The 15,213-nt window shown below is 32.6% G+C and overlaps 1 protein-coding gene across 3 annotated transcripts; it reads left to right on the top strand.

Moving 5' to 3' along the window:
• Nucleotides 1-288: 288 nt before the first annotated feature.
• Nucleotides 289-14,615, top strand: LOC106721155 (probable serine/threonine-protein kinase kinX). 3 transcript variants are annotated; one of them, XM_014516044.2, is made up of 4 exons: nucleotides 289-466; nucleotides 9,424-9,463; nucleotides 11,291-14,097; nucleotides 14,342-14,610. In XM_014516044.2, exons 2-4 carry the CDS (start codon nucleotides 9,425-9,427, stop codon nucleotides 14,451-14,453), a joined length of 2,958 nt encoding a protein of 985 aa, XP_014371530.2. In that variant the 5' UTR covers nucleotides 289-466; nucleotide 9,424; the 3' UTR covers nucleotides 14,454-14,610. The 3 variants fall into 3 exon arrangements, with proteins under 3 accessions (XP_014371530.2, XP_014371529.2, XP_014371528.2); XM_014516043.2 differs by lacking the exons at nucleotides 289-466; nucleotides 9,424-9,463 and adding exons at nucleotides 9,651-10,122; nucleotides 10,278-11,022 and having other exon boundaries at nucleotides 14,342-14,615; XM_014516042.2 differs by lacking the exons at nucleotides 289-466; nucleotides 9,424-9,463 and adding exons at nucleotides 9,651-10,122; nucleotides 10,278-11,028 and having other exon boundaries at nucleotides 14,342-14,615.
• The last annotated feature ends 598 nt before the right edge of the window (nucleotides 14,616-15,213 follow it).

The following is a 15,213-nucleotide window of genomic DNA, read 5'->3' as shown; positions in this document are numbered from 1 at the left end:
TTAGTAATACAGAATATATAAGAAAATGTCTACTTCTTATTCTAATTTTTTTTTGCAATTACTAGTTTTAGTATTCATGTGAAAAGCGATCAATTTTAAATTTCATGTAATATTTACATAATTAATGTTGATAAAACAGCTTCAAGACAAAAATATAACTTAATTTCAGTCATTATAGATTGAATGAATCTATTAAATTTATAAAATTTGTCATATAAATGTAATATGATTGGGTTATCTCACAAATTAGCGTGTATCGTAGGGATTTCTGGCAAGGAAGATTGGCATTCGAGGTGCGGGCGGCGCGCGCGCTTGTCGTTTTTGCTAGATTTTCGACTAAACAATAAAATTATAAACGTCTAAATATAACTCCCTGTCGGTGTCGGAGCGGTCTGGGAGCGGGGATTCAGTCTGGAGGTCTGGACGCGTGCTGAGCGCCCGCGCGACGCCGCACGACTACCGCAAGGTCTGTACTTCACCTGTTCATATTATTCTCACCTCACAATGTCATTATCGCAGTTATTATAACACTCAAACAAAAAACTTCACCCCTTCGAAAACGTCACGTGTCTACGTCTTTTAACGCCTCGTGTTTTGGCACGTATAAATCCAAACAGAAAATTATTATTTAAAAATTCTACATTAACGTTCATTAGCATGGCTCGGTAATTAGGGAAATACAGCATTATCTAGATATAATCTGTAATGCGATGGAAATGTGTCAATTAACGATAATCCAACGCTTTATCCGCTCGGATGGCTCAATTCTGGAAATATGTATACTTTATAAATATGTACAACTATTTATTTATAAAAGTATCTAATGGTTAGATACTTTTTGGTATTAATTGTTGCTTTACTAGTTAACCTTTAATTATCGATTTTGTGATAAATTATCTTTGCAATGTACTCTCCAGTTATCGTATCATAGAGTTTCCGTTTATATTTCTTTTCAACTATAAGTTTCAATGATGTTAGTTCTATATAATTCGATTAATTTTAAATTTATTGGAGCTAAGAAGTTTATATAGATTTGAAATAAACTTATCTATTGTATGTTTAACTCATTCTATTAAATTTTTTTAAAAATGTATTGATTATTTTTTCTACATTTAATATTTTAACTTAAAATTGGCATTAAATAGCATTTATTACAATTGATATTCGATTCGAGACGTCTGTATTTCGGTACTAGTAAAATGAAGGATATTTTTATGATAGCGTGGGCGTGGGCGACGGCCGGCGGGTATTTTGTAACGTTTGCCCAACTTGTCGCGACTCTAATGCTCTTTGGAATTAATTTATTTTCAGTTGAAACCTTGAGCTAATTTATGTTAAACTTTATATTTATTTTGAATATCTACATTAAAAAAATAGATCATCTTTATTACACATTTTTTAAATACGAGTATGACAGATAAAATTTACAAGTAATGATGATCTCCCTACGACATATAATCGTCATCCATGAAATACCCTTTGAAAAAAGAAACACAGGTAACAATAGGTTTGTGCACTCACTTTTCAGGAATATAATACACGTTTAATAACTTCGATTACGTTGAAAAGCTTATGTTCATTGTATGTATACAAATATACAATCGATTCGTAACCCACGTATAGCACAGGTAAACATTGTACTACGTGTTGTGATGACGTAGACACCTGGCTACGTCAGAAGTCGTAGCAGACAGGTGTCTGGCTGTACAGACCAATAAGACTTCCTACACATTTATACAAATAATATCTACATAACAATCCACATCAATATTACTCAAGTAGATTTGTCTGTTCGAAATAAGGTTTAGCTAGGTTATTCTGATGGAAGAACTATTTGTAGATTAAAAATTTAATAAAATTGTTAATTAAATGATTTATATTTTTTTTATTATTAATTTAAAAATACAATATTTCAATTTTAAAGAGACATCTCTTTTAAGAATCGAATCCCGGACTCAAGGCGTTACCATAAAATTTGCTACTCTTTATGCACTACTAATCGTGGGTTTCTAAATCTGAAATCCCCGTTTAATACATATTGTCCTCTCTCTTTTGACAAAGATAATGACAGAGATGACGATATGTTTAAAACAGAGTTTTTGGTCTCAGAAACCAACGGTAAGAGCGTCAGCTTACGTCATATCCCAATTCAATATCATAAATATGATTCTGGCAAAGAATTTTAGAGAAAAATATTAGGAAAGATTTACGTTTTACCGACGCAGCGTGCGTCCTTGCTGGTGTATTTTAAATTTATCGGTTTACATTTGAGCGAATGCATATTTCGCTTTTATTTATGAATGACATCAAGCGAACATTGCTATAATTTGTCCGCAGTCCGCTGGAAGTATCACCATGGGGATACTGTTTGGATTGCCTAGACCTTACCATAAAGTTCTACGACCTAACTTTTTATTTTAGTTTTTATACTGCCAACTATTAGATTACTGCCAGGATTTAAACAAATGAAAAAAACTACATTCAATAAAGACACGAACAAAAATGAAATGAAATAACAAAAAATTTAAGTTACAGTTTTACTGTTTTTTATAATCGCAATAAAATGAATTTCAAGATTTATCATAAACACACAAAAAAAAAACTTTCAAAAGCAACAAAAAGCCTATCCTAGCCTACCTGGAATAATAATTTAAAAAAATCCTTTTTTGTAGAACTCAATTTTTTTTAATCTATATATATAAAAGAAAGTTGTGTTAGTTACACCATTTATAACTCAAGAACGGCTGAATCGATTTGACTGAAAATTGGTGGGCAGGTAGCTTAGAACCAGGAAAAGGACATAGGATAATTTTTACCCCGTTTTCTATTATTTATTCCGCGCGGACAGAGTCGCGGGTAAAAGCTAGTGTTTAATAATTTATAAGGCTTACACGATAAAAAACAAATAAGCACATACCTTTGAATTTTGTACGATCACCGGTGATACAATAGCTTAATTTTAGAATTCCATGAGTTAAGTTATAATTAGTTGTTGGGTCATGGATGCCGTAAACTCGTAGTTACTTTTACCGTCTCGATAAATAGTAGTTTAACTGATTAAGGTAATGACATACATTTTAGTAACCCTTATATCTTATGAGATAAATTGATCTGAAATTTGGCACTGTTTATACTTTCGAAATTGCAAGCACTTATCACTTTTATGTTACAAAAGATTAAAGCTAAATTTCAAGATGAATTCGCTTAAATTAAAATGTACAATACGTCGGCTAGAAAATAAACTGACGACCTTTCAATTTTTATTCATTAAATAATAGCTTTTGTCCGCGACTTCATCAGATTATATGTTATATCTATGCCAAATTATGACAGATATCCATTTACAAAAAAAATACATAAGAGAGTTATGTAAAGTAGTTGAGAATAAAGAGGGGGGTGAGTGAATAAAGACCTTTTGCACTTACCGAGTGTAGCATAAAAGCATATTAACCTACTTCACTAACATGATGACATTGTATTATGTGGATATACTTCCCTATGTCAAACTGGTATTTGTTCTAATTTCAAATTGCAGGAGTCAATTACTATTAAATATATATACAATAATATTGAAGTGTCTGTTATATCGAAATGTTCCGGCTAATCTATAGCCGATTTTGACTTTAACGGGAAATTAGCTGATGCATGTCGGCATATTATAGCTTACTTTTTACTTTGCGCTGAAGAAGACGCGGGCGACCACAAGTACTGAAATAAACTTTCGTAATGCATTAGTGATCTTCAGATGTGTTAAAATTTTGTTTAAAATACTCGTAAATAAATTCTTTGTAGTACATTGAGATTTGTCTGCGGTATATCTGACGTTCCTTTTTATTAACGTAACATACGACGTACATTTTATACAAGTTTATTTGTGAACAATATTTTTGTTGTTATCTCTACTGCAATTTAAATTTTCTCGTCCATTTAGTTTGTTTCGTATGTTACATGAGATCAAAGAATATTAGTGTTAATAAAAGATAAGCTTTTACATTGAAAATGATCACAACTGTTAGTGTGATTATTGAAGTGTATCTATTATAGAAATAAAAGCTTCCTTTACGTTGGCGAAGAAAAAGAAACTTATAAAAAATTAGCTGTTGCTTGCGACTTCGTTCACGTGCAAGTGGATTTTTGATCTTTATACCACTGGGTGATAAATTGAGAAAATACCTTTGAAAAATAATGTTTACTGTAAAGTTCCATATTGATGTACTAATATGAAACAAAAACTTTTTCTTTGTAAAATCTTAGAACGAAGTTTAGAAGTTTCCTGGTTGTAAATATTCTTAAAGTTTACATTATCTAAACTTCGTGATTATAATTTGAAATTTGATGAGTTTTATGTTTACAATAAATTTCTGTTTTGCGTCTCAGTTTTAACTAACTTCGCTCAAGTTCAGACTTTGCTTTGTATTTTTGGTTATAATAAACACTGTTAAGAAACTTTTGAGACGATTACAGCTTTGCGACGTATACAACTTATTCTAAGTAACAATAATTACTTTTGTCCGTCATGATTTTCAAAAAATAATCCCAAATAGTTAGTTGTTGGCGTCAGGTAGCTGGCGTTAAAAATTATTCAAAATCATTAAGGGCTATATAGCCTCCGCCTCCTCGTGAGTGGGATAAGGACAGGAAGATGATAATTTTAAACAAATAGATCCACTGAACAGAATGATAGACATAAAATAAAGTTATAAAAAACCTAACATCCTAGACTAGACAACATAATAACACTTGTAAATATTAAAATGCGCTGTTAAGATGCTTTTGTGAAGTTAAATATAACATCTCAGCAATATAAATGTCTTAAAAACTGACAACTTAAAGGCACATAAATCAAATACAAGATAATCTAAATTCTAAACACCATTTTATCATGTAATCGGCTGGTCAATATTATTTCCGTTTCCATTTAGTTTGTTGAATGGGGAACAATCCTCTTTGCTGGCGATGTGCCAATCCCGTGACGTCAGCACCGGTGATCCAGGTGATGTATTTTGCCAAGTGTTAATGAACTTGTGCGAACTGTGAACACCTTTGACGGTGTAATAGTTTCAGGACGCGATGTCTTTGACCGAGATGTGTCGTAATTTGAATGCCTCGCTTTCCCAGACAGGTTAATAAAAAAATAATTAATAAATATCTATAGTTTTAATTCTAATATATCAAAAATATTATATTTAATTGATTTTGGCAAATATAGAGTCAAACATACGCAAAAACATCTTACTCTGCATCTATATATCATAAGTGCTAAATTCGTTCTCCAGAAATGGATCTTGATGAAATTTTGGTATATATTTAGGACACATAGGCTACCTATGATCCCGGAAATGTATACGGTTACCTTAGGATACGTTTGATTAACATATTTACTCGATAACTCTGCGAGGGTTAGACATCTTATTGAAATTTGGGACAGGTGTAGAACATAGTCTGAAGTAACACATATTAACACTATGCATCCTTTTTTTCAATTCCAGGCTGACGCAGTCGCGGGCAAAAGCTAGTTTATTATAATTATTATCATAATAAACGAGATTTTCTTAAAACATACTGTAACAATAGTTTTAGCTTAAGATATTTCATTTTTATTTCCTTCGTATTAACTTGGTTAATACATTTTTAATTTAAAATTTTCTTCTACGTTTACGTTTAAATTTCTTTAGTTATGACCTTAATTAATGCCAAAGCGCATGTTTAACTGCAAATTTTGCAGTCATTACTGTAGCGAATACAGTGCTAATATCGTTTTCCGTTGAGCTATAAAACGAACATATGTCGAGCGAGACAGTACCCGTACAGTCATAAACGCAAGCGTAATAGTGATTGAGGATAATAAAATACGAAAATAAACAGGCGTTTTCACTGGCAGAGTAACTAACATCTACGTAGAACCGCGGAGAATGTTTGCCGATGTTTTTCTTTGAGGCGTTATATTTTTAAAATCATTGATGACTTCAAAAGAACATTGAGACATATTTTATGTGTTGCAGGAAAAGAAAGAAGAAAAAGGAAAATTCACGCTGATATGTGTGTATGATGTAGATAGATTTCTAACTCACAAAACGGAACACAGAAGCATAATTATTTACAGTCTCGAAATTTACTATTTTATTATGATACTAGCTTTTTCCCGCGACTCCGTCCGCGCAGAATAAAAAAAAAAAGAGAAAACGGAGTAAAAATTATCCTATGTCCTATTCCTGGTTCTAAGCTACCTGCCCACCAATTTTCAGTCAAATCGATTCAGTCGTTCTTGAGTTATAAATAGTGTAACTAACACGACTTTCTTTTATATATATAGATTTTATAGAATTATCATAGCTTTGAAACTCAAAGTCTTATCCAAGCCGTTATTCAATAAAACTATTAGATGCAAATAAAAAAAGCTTTTAAGATTCCTTTAAACAACATTTTTTAAATCCAAATTGTGTTTCAATTTGATTTAATTACCTCATTAGTGTTTTTCAAGCTATTATAAAGACAAATCGCATTCAATTGATTTAAAGTTGTGATTAATGTTGTTAAGAGTACAAGTAAAATAAAATTAATAAATAATTCAAAGAAATCTAAGCCAAGATGAGATAATTATTTTTCCGTAGCTTTACTGGTTCAATATTATTGCATTGTATTCAAATATTCTATTAAACTGAAACTAACAAAACGATTAGAATAGGGATGGTAAACCTTTACATATGCAACATGCCATTATTCTAACGAAATGTTTAATGAGGACATAGACGTGTCATTAAATAATTTTGACTTTTTGATTATTGGAAACATTCTGTAGCGTAGAGATTACTCGCGTTCACTTATCATGTTATATATTTATTTCACATTATTTTTCATAGTACATAATAAATTTTGTGATAAGTGACGTACCCAAAATATTGTGTCGCGTGCCAGAAATGGCAAGTGAACCGGTTTGCCATTCCTGGGTTAGAGTAACTCTATTACCTTTCAATAACTACTTTGTGAAGAATAAAGCATCGTATATTGGATAAAGTATAATGGCTATATCAGATCACTAAACGTATTAAGTACATTTTATTTTGACGAGAACATGTAAATAACAATATCGTAAAAAACATATTCTGGCGCAAAGAGTTAAATTTGTGCGTAAAGTGGTTTGGATCTGTGTCAAACAAAATGCTAATCCAGCTGTTTATAAATGTTTGCACGTCGCCTTTGATTTAAATACTGTTATTAAGATAAACATTTGATGAAAGTTGGCGCGTGAAATTGTCAACATTATACGTTATTAACATTATTATATGTGTACTTAAATTACGGTCATTTAAAGAAAGTAGGAAAAATATATTAAAGTTAACGCATTTAATGCCCTTCGTAAAGTCCTAAAAATGTACAAATTTTATTCACCTTTGATTAGTTAGTAATCAATGAATAACATGCTATTCAACCTTTGAGATCTGAAAATGGTAAAGATAACAATTTTCATCACTGTTAGTATGAGATTGATGTAGTTTTATTAGTCTGGTCGGGCGCCATTGAAACGCGTTTCATACGATGTGCTCGGATTACAGACGAGAATAACTGTAAAGTTATTGCTCACAGCGCTGTAGGCGGTTTGTTAATTCAATTTCAATTAATTCGCGAGATCAAATTGTCTGTTAAATTTTGTAGTTTGCTTTTCAATTTATAAATCAATTATATTTGTATTTGTACCTCTAAAACAATATAGTTTTTAGTATATTTTGAAAAATAAATATATATTTACAATCATTTAAAAAATTGCTACACACTATGTACCCATAAATGTTCTCTTTATGTACTTCATTGACCACCACTTTATTAAATGTGATTAATATGACATGTCTGATATAAACACTGTTTGTTTTTTCCATTTTCGATTCGATATCGAATGACATATACAAATAATTATAAATATATTTATTATATTGAATCTGTGGTAACTTCTATCAACAAAATTCGTTGGCACGCGGATGATCATATTATGCACAAGCTATTTCCCGAGGAAATCTCCACTCGGTGAACTTTCCACTGATACACAATTTGCCTTTCAAACTATGAGATTTTTCCGCAGCTATGCCATTATTTCGCACAACTCACGACGTCGTGTGCACACCGTAGTAGTTGACGTTTTAATAAGAGATTTTCTTCGTTTTTGTTTTATGCTATTTTTTTTATTTTTATTCGGAAAACCATTTATTTTGACGTGCAACTATTGATAGTAAATAATCATTTAAACAATCATAAAGTGTAACGTGAAATTTATTTATGTGTAGGGAAAATTGATACATACATCAAAAATCCAAAAAGCGTTTAAGCGCTGGAATAAATGCAGCGACATTATTGGTGTATTCATTCACGCGAGCCGAGTCTATTTTAATGTTAGCTCCCTCGCGAAAAAATAGTTTATGGTGACATGAATCTTTGCATTCGGTCGCTGTATATGAAAGCTGTATGATAACGCTTTAACGGGGTTAATGGACTCGGATCCAGTTGGATTGTTGCCTAATGCGTCTCTGACATGTATGATTTTTTTTGCGGTGGGAAATCGGTATTGGAATGGAATACGTCGGGAATACAGTTCCCCGGCAAGCGGACAGCGACGTTATATAGCGAGTGTCTCCAATGCAAACGGAAATCTGGATTTCGCATGTGCTATTTTTATACGATTATAAATTTCAATGCCTTTTGTTTTGTTTCCTCTATCGACTTTCTATGTTTGTATTGTTCTATGGACGAAGCGGTAGAGGTATATGAAAATAAACAATCAAACAAAATAGCTTTTGTATATGAACTGCAATGATATTAATAATAGGAGGAAAGTGTATATCGGAATTTAGAATATGGTAACCTGTTGATGGTCTCTTAATATGGTATCTTGTGTTTACTTTGCCAAAACACTTTTACAAAAACATATTATTATTTTTTGTTTTTCAAAGACTATGGAGGAATGATACTTCAATAACAATACCTAATGTAAAACTGTTTCTGGATACAATATTCATACCTACTTCCTATTTTATATGTTTTAAAATGAGACTAAAGATTAATCGAAATATTATATTAAAAGAAAGTTTGTTACCCCTTCAGTGTTAAAATCATAGCGGAATACATGAACATATTGCTAATTGTAAAATATCTGAAAGCTATTCTAATTTGCAAACAGGCACACCGCCAACAACTGCAAGGGCACACGTGACTAGAAATATACACACCAGTCTATATGTATAAACCTTTGACTTTGTATTTTAAGGTTTAAATGCAACAATTAAAATATTTGTGATAGTATTTATTTTCTTGTTTATTTACGGTTGAATAACGGAAAAAACATAATTCATCAATAAAAATACAGAAAATATCTTTGGAAATGATTTAGTGCATATTTAACTAATTTATGTTAACGATTTTTTTTTGTTCTTTCAGAATGTCGACTAAAGAAGAAACTGTGGAGACAGTAACTAAAGTAAGTAAATGGCTTTTTGTATAAATTAATTTTAACTTAGATATAAATTGAGGTTAAAAACTCCAGATGGGTTTGGTGCCCTACTAATAATATTATATAAACATACAAAATTCTACAAATAGTATTAAGTATTCACATTTAACTAAATATTTTTACAAAGCTTTTTATTGCCAGAAAGATCAACAAAGTCAAAAATGAATCAGGAATTGAAGAGAAAATTAAATATCCGGAACTGCAAATTTCAGTTCATTTCACAATAAAATAGCTGAAATGCAAGAAAACATTAATGTCCGCCGTATCGACGATCGAGCAAGACAAATTGTAGACGAGGCGTCCGTTAATATTGGGGTCGGGACCAAAATACATGTCGGGTGCGGAGCGTGCGCCAGTAGGCGTAAGGCGGCGCGAGCGCCGACCGCGCTGTGCCTCTGCTCGCAAACTTATCGCCTCATTTACTGAGCACGGGCTAAAATTAACCGCTACCAGATAATCCTCTTGAAACAATACATGTGTAAAACCTTGTGTTAAAAGAGTTATGTGAAAATATAAAAAATATAAAAGTGATATATTTACTAAATTAATGTGAAAAAACAACAAGAGTCCGTGATCTGGACACGGTACAGGAAGTAAATAAAATTTATATAGAATTCACATTATAAGTGAGTATTTTAAATTTATATTTTTAAAATTTTTGTCAAATTGCCAAACTCTTATTGAATTCTAGAAAACTTAAAAATATTTCATAACAATATAATAAAACAATAACAATTAATATAAGATCAACATGAAATAACAAAATTGTAATATATTTCAGAAAAATGAATCCACCGTCGGCATTATATGGTAGCATGAATAAGGAGCGAAAGCCGTTTACTTATACCCCTGGAGGACTAGATTTGTCACAGATCAAATCAGAGCGTATGGCCCAAAGATTATTGAGAAATGCAATGGACCAGGGTGTCCCAGAGCAACAGACGTCACATCTGCAATCGCCACCGACACCCACAGCACTAAATGTGCCCAATTTTAATTGTTTACCGGTACAAGTCTTCCCAACTTTTCCTCTACCATCGAATCCGAAATCATTATTAAAGACGAGAAGCAATCAACAAAAGGAGCCATGTTTACAAGATATACCGAATTTGGAACAATTAAAAACAAATAGCAATGGAATTGGTTTAAAACAATGCTTTCAAAACAACAATAAAAATATATCGAATTATAATCAATCGAATAACGAAAACAAAAACAATGATCAGTCTTTACCATTACATGAATATACTCCGCCAATAGTTCGATCCTACCCGAGTTACGAAACTAGTGAATATGCAGATGCAGGTTCTCCGAAATGTTACTTGCCTACAGAAAAAGAAGTAATAACCCCCGAAGATAACCAGTACAAGTATAATGATGAAATCATAAAAAATAAAAGTATATGTGAACCTTCTGTAACAAAGACTTCAGATACCTCGCTAAGACCTTTACTGACTTCGACTTACACAATGGAAAAAAATATACCTGAAACATTGGAAGAGATGACGGGAACAGAAAATAATCAGGTGGATGTAAAGTCACTATATGTTTATTATGTGTATGTCTATATGTGTGTGTACATTGTTTGCTATATGTATTTAATGTACAATATTAAAGATACGTAATGAAGAGAAAAGTATTTTTGTGAGTTTTAATCTTAACATTTGTTATTATCTTGGTAATAAGATTTTCATATCAAAGTAATATTTTTTTATATTTTTTAATTCAATAGTATATTAATCGATAAGTTTTTGTGAAGTAATTGTATGATTTAATGATTACGATTTTTTTCAGAATCAAGTAAAAGTCGTCAAGAAACAAATTGAAACAGAAAACAATACGGAAGAACAAAATGGTGACGCGAACGTTGAAGCTGCTGTAACTATTAAGTTACCTGGGAAAAAATCTTCGGCTAAAACGGAGACAAAAGTGGAAGTAGTTAAAAACGTTCGGCCAGATGGGTCTATTGAGGAAGTTAAAACAACAACAACAAAGACGACTATTGACGGAAAAACGGAAATCAGGACTAAAACGGAGACAACTATAATACCAAAAGAGGAAGAATATGAAGAGGAAGAGTTTGTTGAAGAGGAAGAAGAAGAAGAAGAAAATGAACAAGAGAATGCAGTTGTTGAAGAAACTGCTGCATCCAATGAAGACCAAAGAGAAAATAACGTAGAAAATGACTCAGAAGTAGATGAAGATATAAAACAGGAAGAAAATGAAAATTTGAGTCAAGAAGAAACTTCGGAAACGATAATAACAAAACAAGTAACAGTAACCCAGTCTGAACAAAAGCAGGAAAATTCTGAAGAAACTGAAGAAGTTGAAGAAGAAGAAGAAAAAGAAGCTGAAGTTGAAAGTAAAAATGAAGAAAATCAGATTGAAAATAATATTAACGATAATAGAGAGGAATCGGAAGAAGATGCTGACGATGAAGACGAAGAAAAGATACACATCAAAAATGAGAAGAAGCAGGAACCTGAAGAAAAAGATATGGTCCAAGAAAACCAGGAACCTGAAGCTAAACCAGAAGAAGAACTAGAAGAAACAGAAACTGTTACGCCCGAATCCGAAGAAACACGATTGGAAGAAACAATGAAAACGGAAGTTGAAAAAGAAAAAGAAGTTATTACGGATGATAGCAAAAGTTTGACAAATGTTATAAAAGCAACGGTTGACAATGAACCTTGTGATAACGAGCAATCCGAAAACAGTACTGTACAGTTCCAAGATACTAAATCGAGTAATGAACATAAAGAAGAAATTATTGTAGAAGTGCAAGTCTTGAAACCAAACTCACAGGAAACACAAGACTCTAAGATTGAGAATGAAGTTAAATCGTCATTGCCATCAGAACGCAACATACCTTTCAGAGAACCCTCAGCACCACTTGAGAAGGTCGAAGATGTAGAAATTAAACCAATTGGTGAAATAATTTCCAAAACTCGCACAGAAAATACCGAAATTATAACATCTTCATTAGATAAACCCACTACTGGATTAAGTACACAAACCGCGTATAACAGAATAGAAAATATTGTGACAGTAAATAAAACAACCAAAACATTAGACCACGCGTATGACCAGCATGCACCACTCGGCATTCCGACTGTAAAAACATATTTCGCTCCTACAACAGATAGGTTAACAACGTCTCCTTATCAACCAGTTTATACTCCTGAACCTCAAACTGAAAGAAGACACAGTTTACTGCTTGACCGGCTTAGTGTCGATCGACAAATACCAGCCGCAGAGCTTTACCAAAGTAATTATCAGACTTATGAACAAAATCAATGGACACAAGAACCTCAATCAGAAGTTTTAACTGTAAGTAATGTGAAACCTAGTACAATTACAAAGAACCAGCAATGGTATCAACAGACGAGAAAAGAAGAAGTTTCTTATGATTCAGCGCCATCTCATAGCGCACCCACTCAAGACTGGAGCACACCACCACAACAAAGGCAAACGCCGCAACCTTCTCAGACTCAGTTTCAATATCAACCGCAGACTCAACCATCATACATTGATAAACAAGACACTTTCACATCTACATTGAATAATTCTAATGCCTTTCAACAGAGCACGTACCAACCATCTTACACGCCTAAACCAACTAGCTGGGTAGGCAATAATGTCAACTTACCAAAAACGATTCCTACGATAAACAAACCACCGAGTCAGTATTCATATGTAAACAAAGAACCTACAGAAACATATCAAACGCCGCCTCAACCTTATTCATCCTCTTATATTCCACCTCCATGGGAACAAGATTCCAACTATGTACCGGAAAATTTGAACCAAACTTACTATACACCACCTCCAAGCAATAAGTTTACCAGTAACGCTACTCCCGCTTGGACACCCAAGCCAACAAGTAAATTCTCAAAACCAAAACCTACATCGTACATACCACCTGCACCGAATCAATCTTTCGTCAAACCAGTAACTGTGACCGATCAACCGAAATTGCCTGGCCGTAAAACATACTACAGTGAATATGAAAGACGTTATATCTCAGTACCAGAATCTACGTACATACCGACAGAAAACAAGTTCCAAGCGCAGCCTGATCCGTCGCCACAATATTACTACGATAATAACGAACCAAAGGAGAATGTCGAGCATGAATGGCGAAAAGAGCTACGAGAATTTTCGGAGAAAACACAGAGTCAGACTTTCACTGACCAAACATCAGTAAAACCTCCATGGGAAGAGGATCCCAAGTACTACGCTCCTACAGTCACTACTGAATACACTTCCACACCTACTTGGAGTCAAACCTTAAGACCGAGTTCATGGCGCGATAGGAGCTTTGAATCGGAGTTCGGAAGAGCAAAAGAATTAGCAAGAACAAACACGTTGGGCCGTGGAAGACCTCAGAGCTCATATGTGAAGAGCAACATTAGTACTCCAATCCCGGAGAGGACTCGTGGAGTTTCAGTGGATAGATACAATCCAAATAATTATAAGTCTCCAGTACCGTCTGAGTATCCTCCAGTCCAGAGTCACACTTTAGACCCAACCGTTGGCGCGAAGACATACCATAACCCTAACGTACCAGCTTATAACTCCCGAGCCTCTGCTGAACCTAGGTAAGATCATACGTATATACTACTATGTGTTATTTCTTGTATATGTAATAGTTTTTGATATAAAAGAATGTTTAAGTAATCAACATTTCGAATTATCTTTTCATTTAGTTTAAATCATTAAACGCATTTAAACTGCATTCACAAAATTTCCTGTATCTAAGTAACTGATTTTTAATTATTTCGGCGTATTAGTAGTGAAACACACATGTAACAATAGGATTGTATATTTTGATGTCAATTTCAGAGAGCAAACGGCAGCTTTTCCCCAACCACGGCACTACGCGGAAGCGCGGGCACCACCTCTGCAATCAAGATCCTTTAAGTACCTTCAATGGATAACTGGAACTGAAGATTGAGCCAAAAATAAATAATTATAGTAGCTTAAGGTATATAGTAACAAAGTTCAAGAGATGAAATGTAAATCTAGGATGATAATTCCATTTTTCAAGTTTGCTAATTGAAAAGTGAGGATATTTCAAAAGAAAAATAATTGTTATTTATATTTACGAAAAAGAACGAACTATTTTGTTTCTAATGAATATAATGTTCACTATAATAATTAAGTTCTTTTAATTTCGAATATAATCGTTATCTTTGTACACTATATTGAAAAATCTATTGTTATAAATATCAAATAGTGTTTGATATGAGTCAGTTACAAAGTTACTTGTTAAAAGTTTTTGCTTCTATCAGACATGTGATAATTTCCTATACCTAATTGCTAACCTAGTCATTGGAGACAAACTTATCATTTACTATCTTTTAAGTAAAGCTTTGTTTTTTATTACGTACTTACATTTATTTTTTATTTCGTTTTAATGATTTTTATTTAACATTAGTTTAGTTGTTTGTACATTGCTGCATACCGGCTTTTATTTAATTAAAACTCGTGTTATGTAAATTTTGTACGGAAATCTTTGATAAAACATTATCACAATAACACTTTTATATATCACATCAAACGTGTATTTTTATTTCATAAGTTATTGTTAATATGAGTTTTCACTGCTGAAACACTTGTACTTAAACATATTAATGCCATCTCTTTCATATGATTTGGAATATAAAGATATAACTATATATCTTTATACAAATGTAAAGTCAGTGGAAGTTCAC

The sequence above is a fragment of the Papilio machaon genome, chromosome 18 (genome assembly GCF_912999745.1).
Source record: "Papilio machaon chromosome 18, ilPapMach1.1, whole genome shotgun sequence".
In the NCBI taxonomy this organism is placed as follows: Eukaryota; Metazoa; Arthropoda; class Insecta; order Lepidoptera; family Papilionidae; genus Papilio; species Papilio machaon.
Note: the sequence above shows the minus strand (reverse complement) of the source record. Positions and strands in the feature narration are given on the sequence as shown.

Coding starts and splice junctions, on each gene's coding strand:
- LOC106721155 (XM_014516042.2), top strand. CDS start 10,282: ATGAATCCACCGTCGGCATTATATGGTAGCATGAATAAGGAGCGAAAG. Junction 11,029..11,290: donor CAGAAAATAATCAGGTGGAT/GTAAAGTCACTA, acceptor GATTTTTTTCAG/AATCAAGTAAAAGTCGTCAA. Junction 14,098..14,341: donor CGAGCCTCTGCTGAACCTAG/GTAAGATCATAC, acceptor TGTCAATTTCAG/AGAGCAAACGGCAGCTTTTC.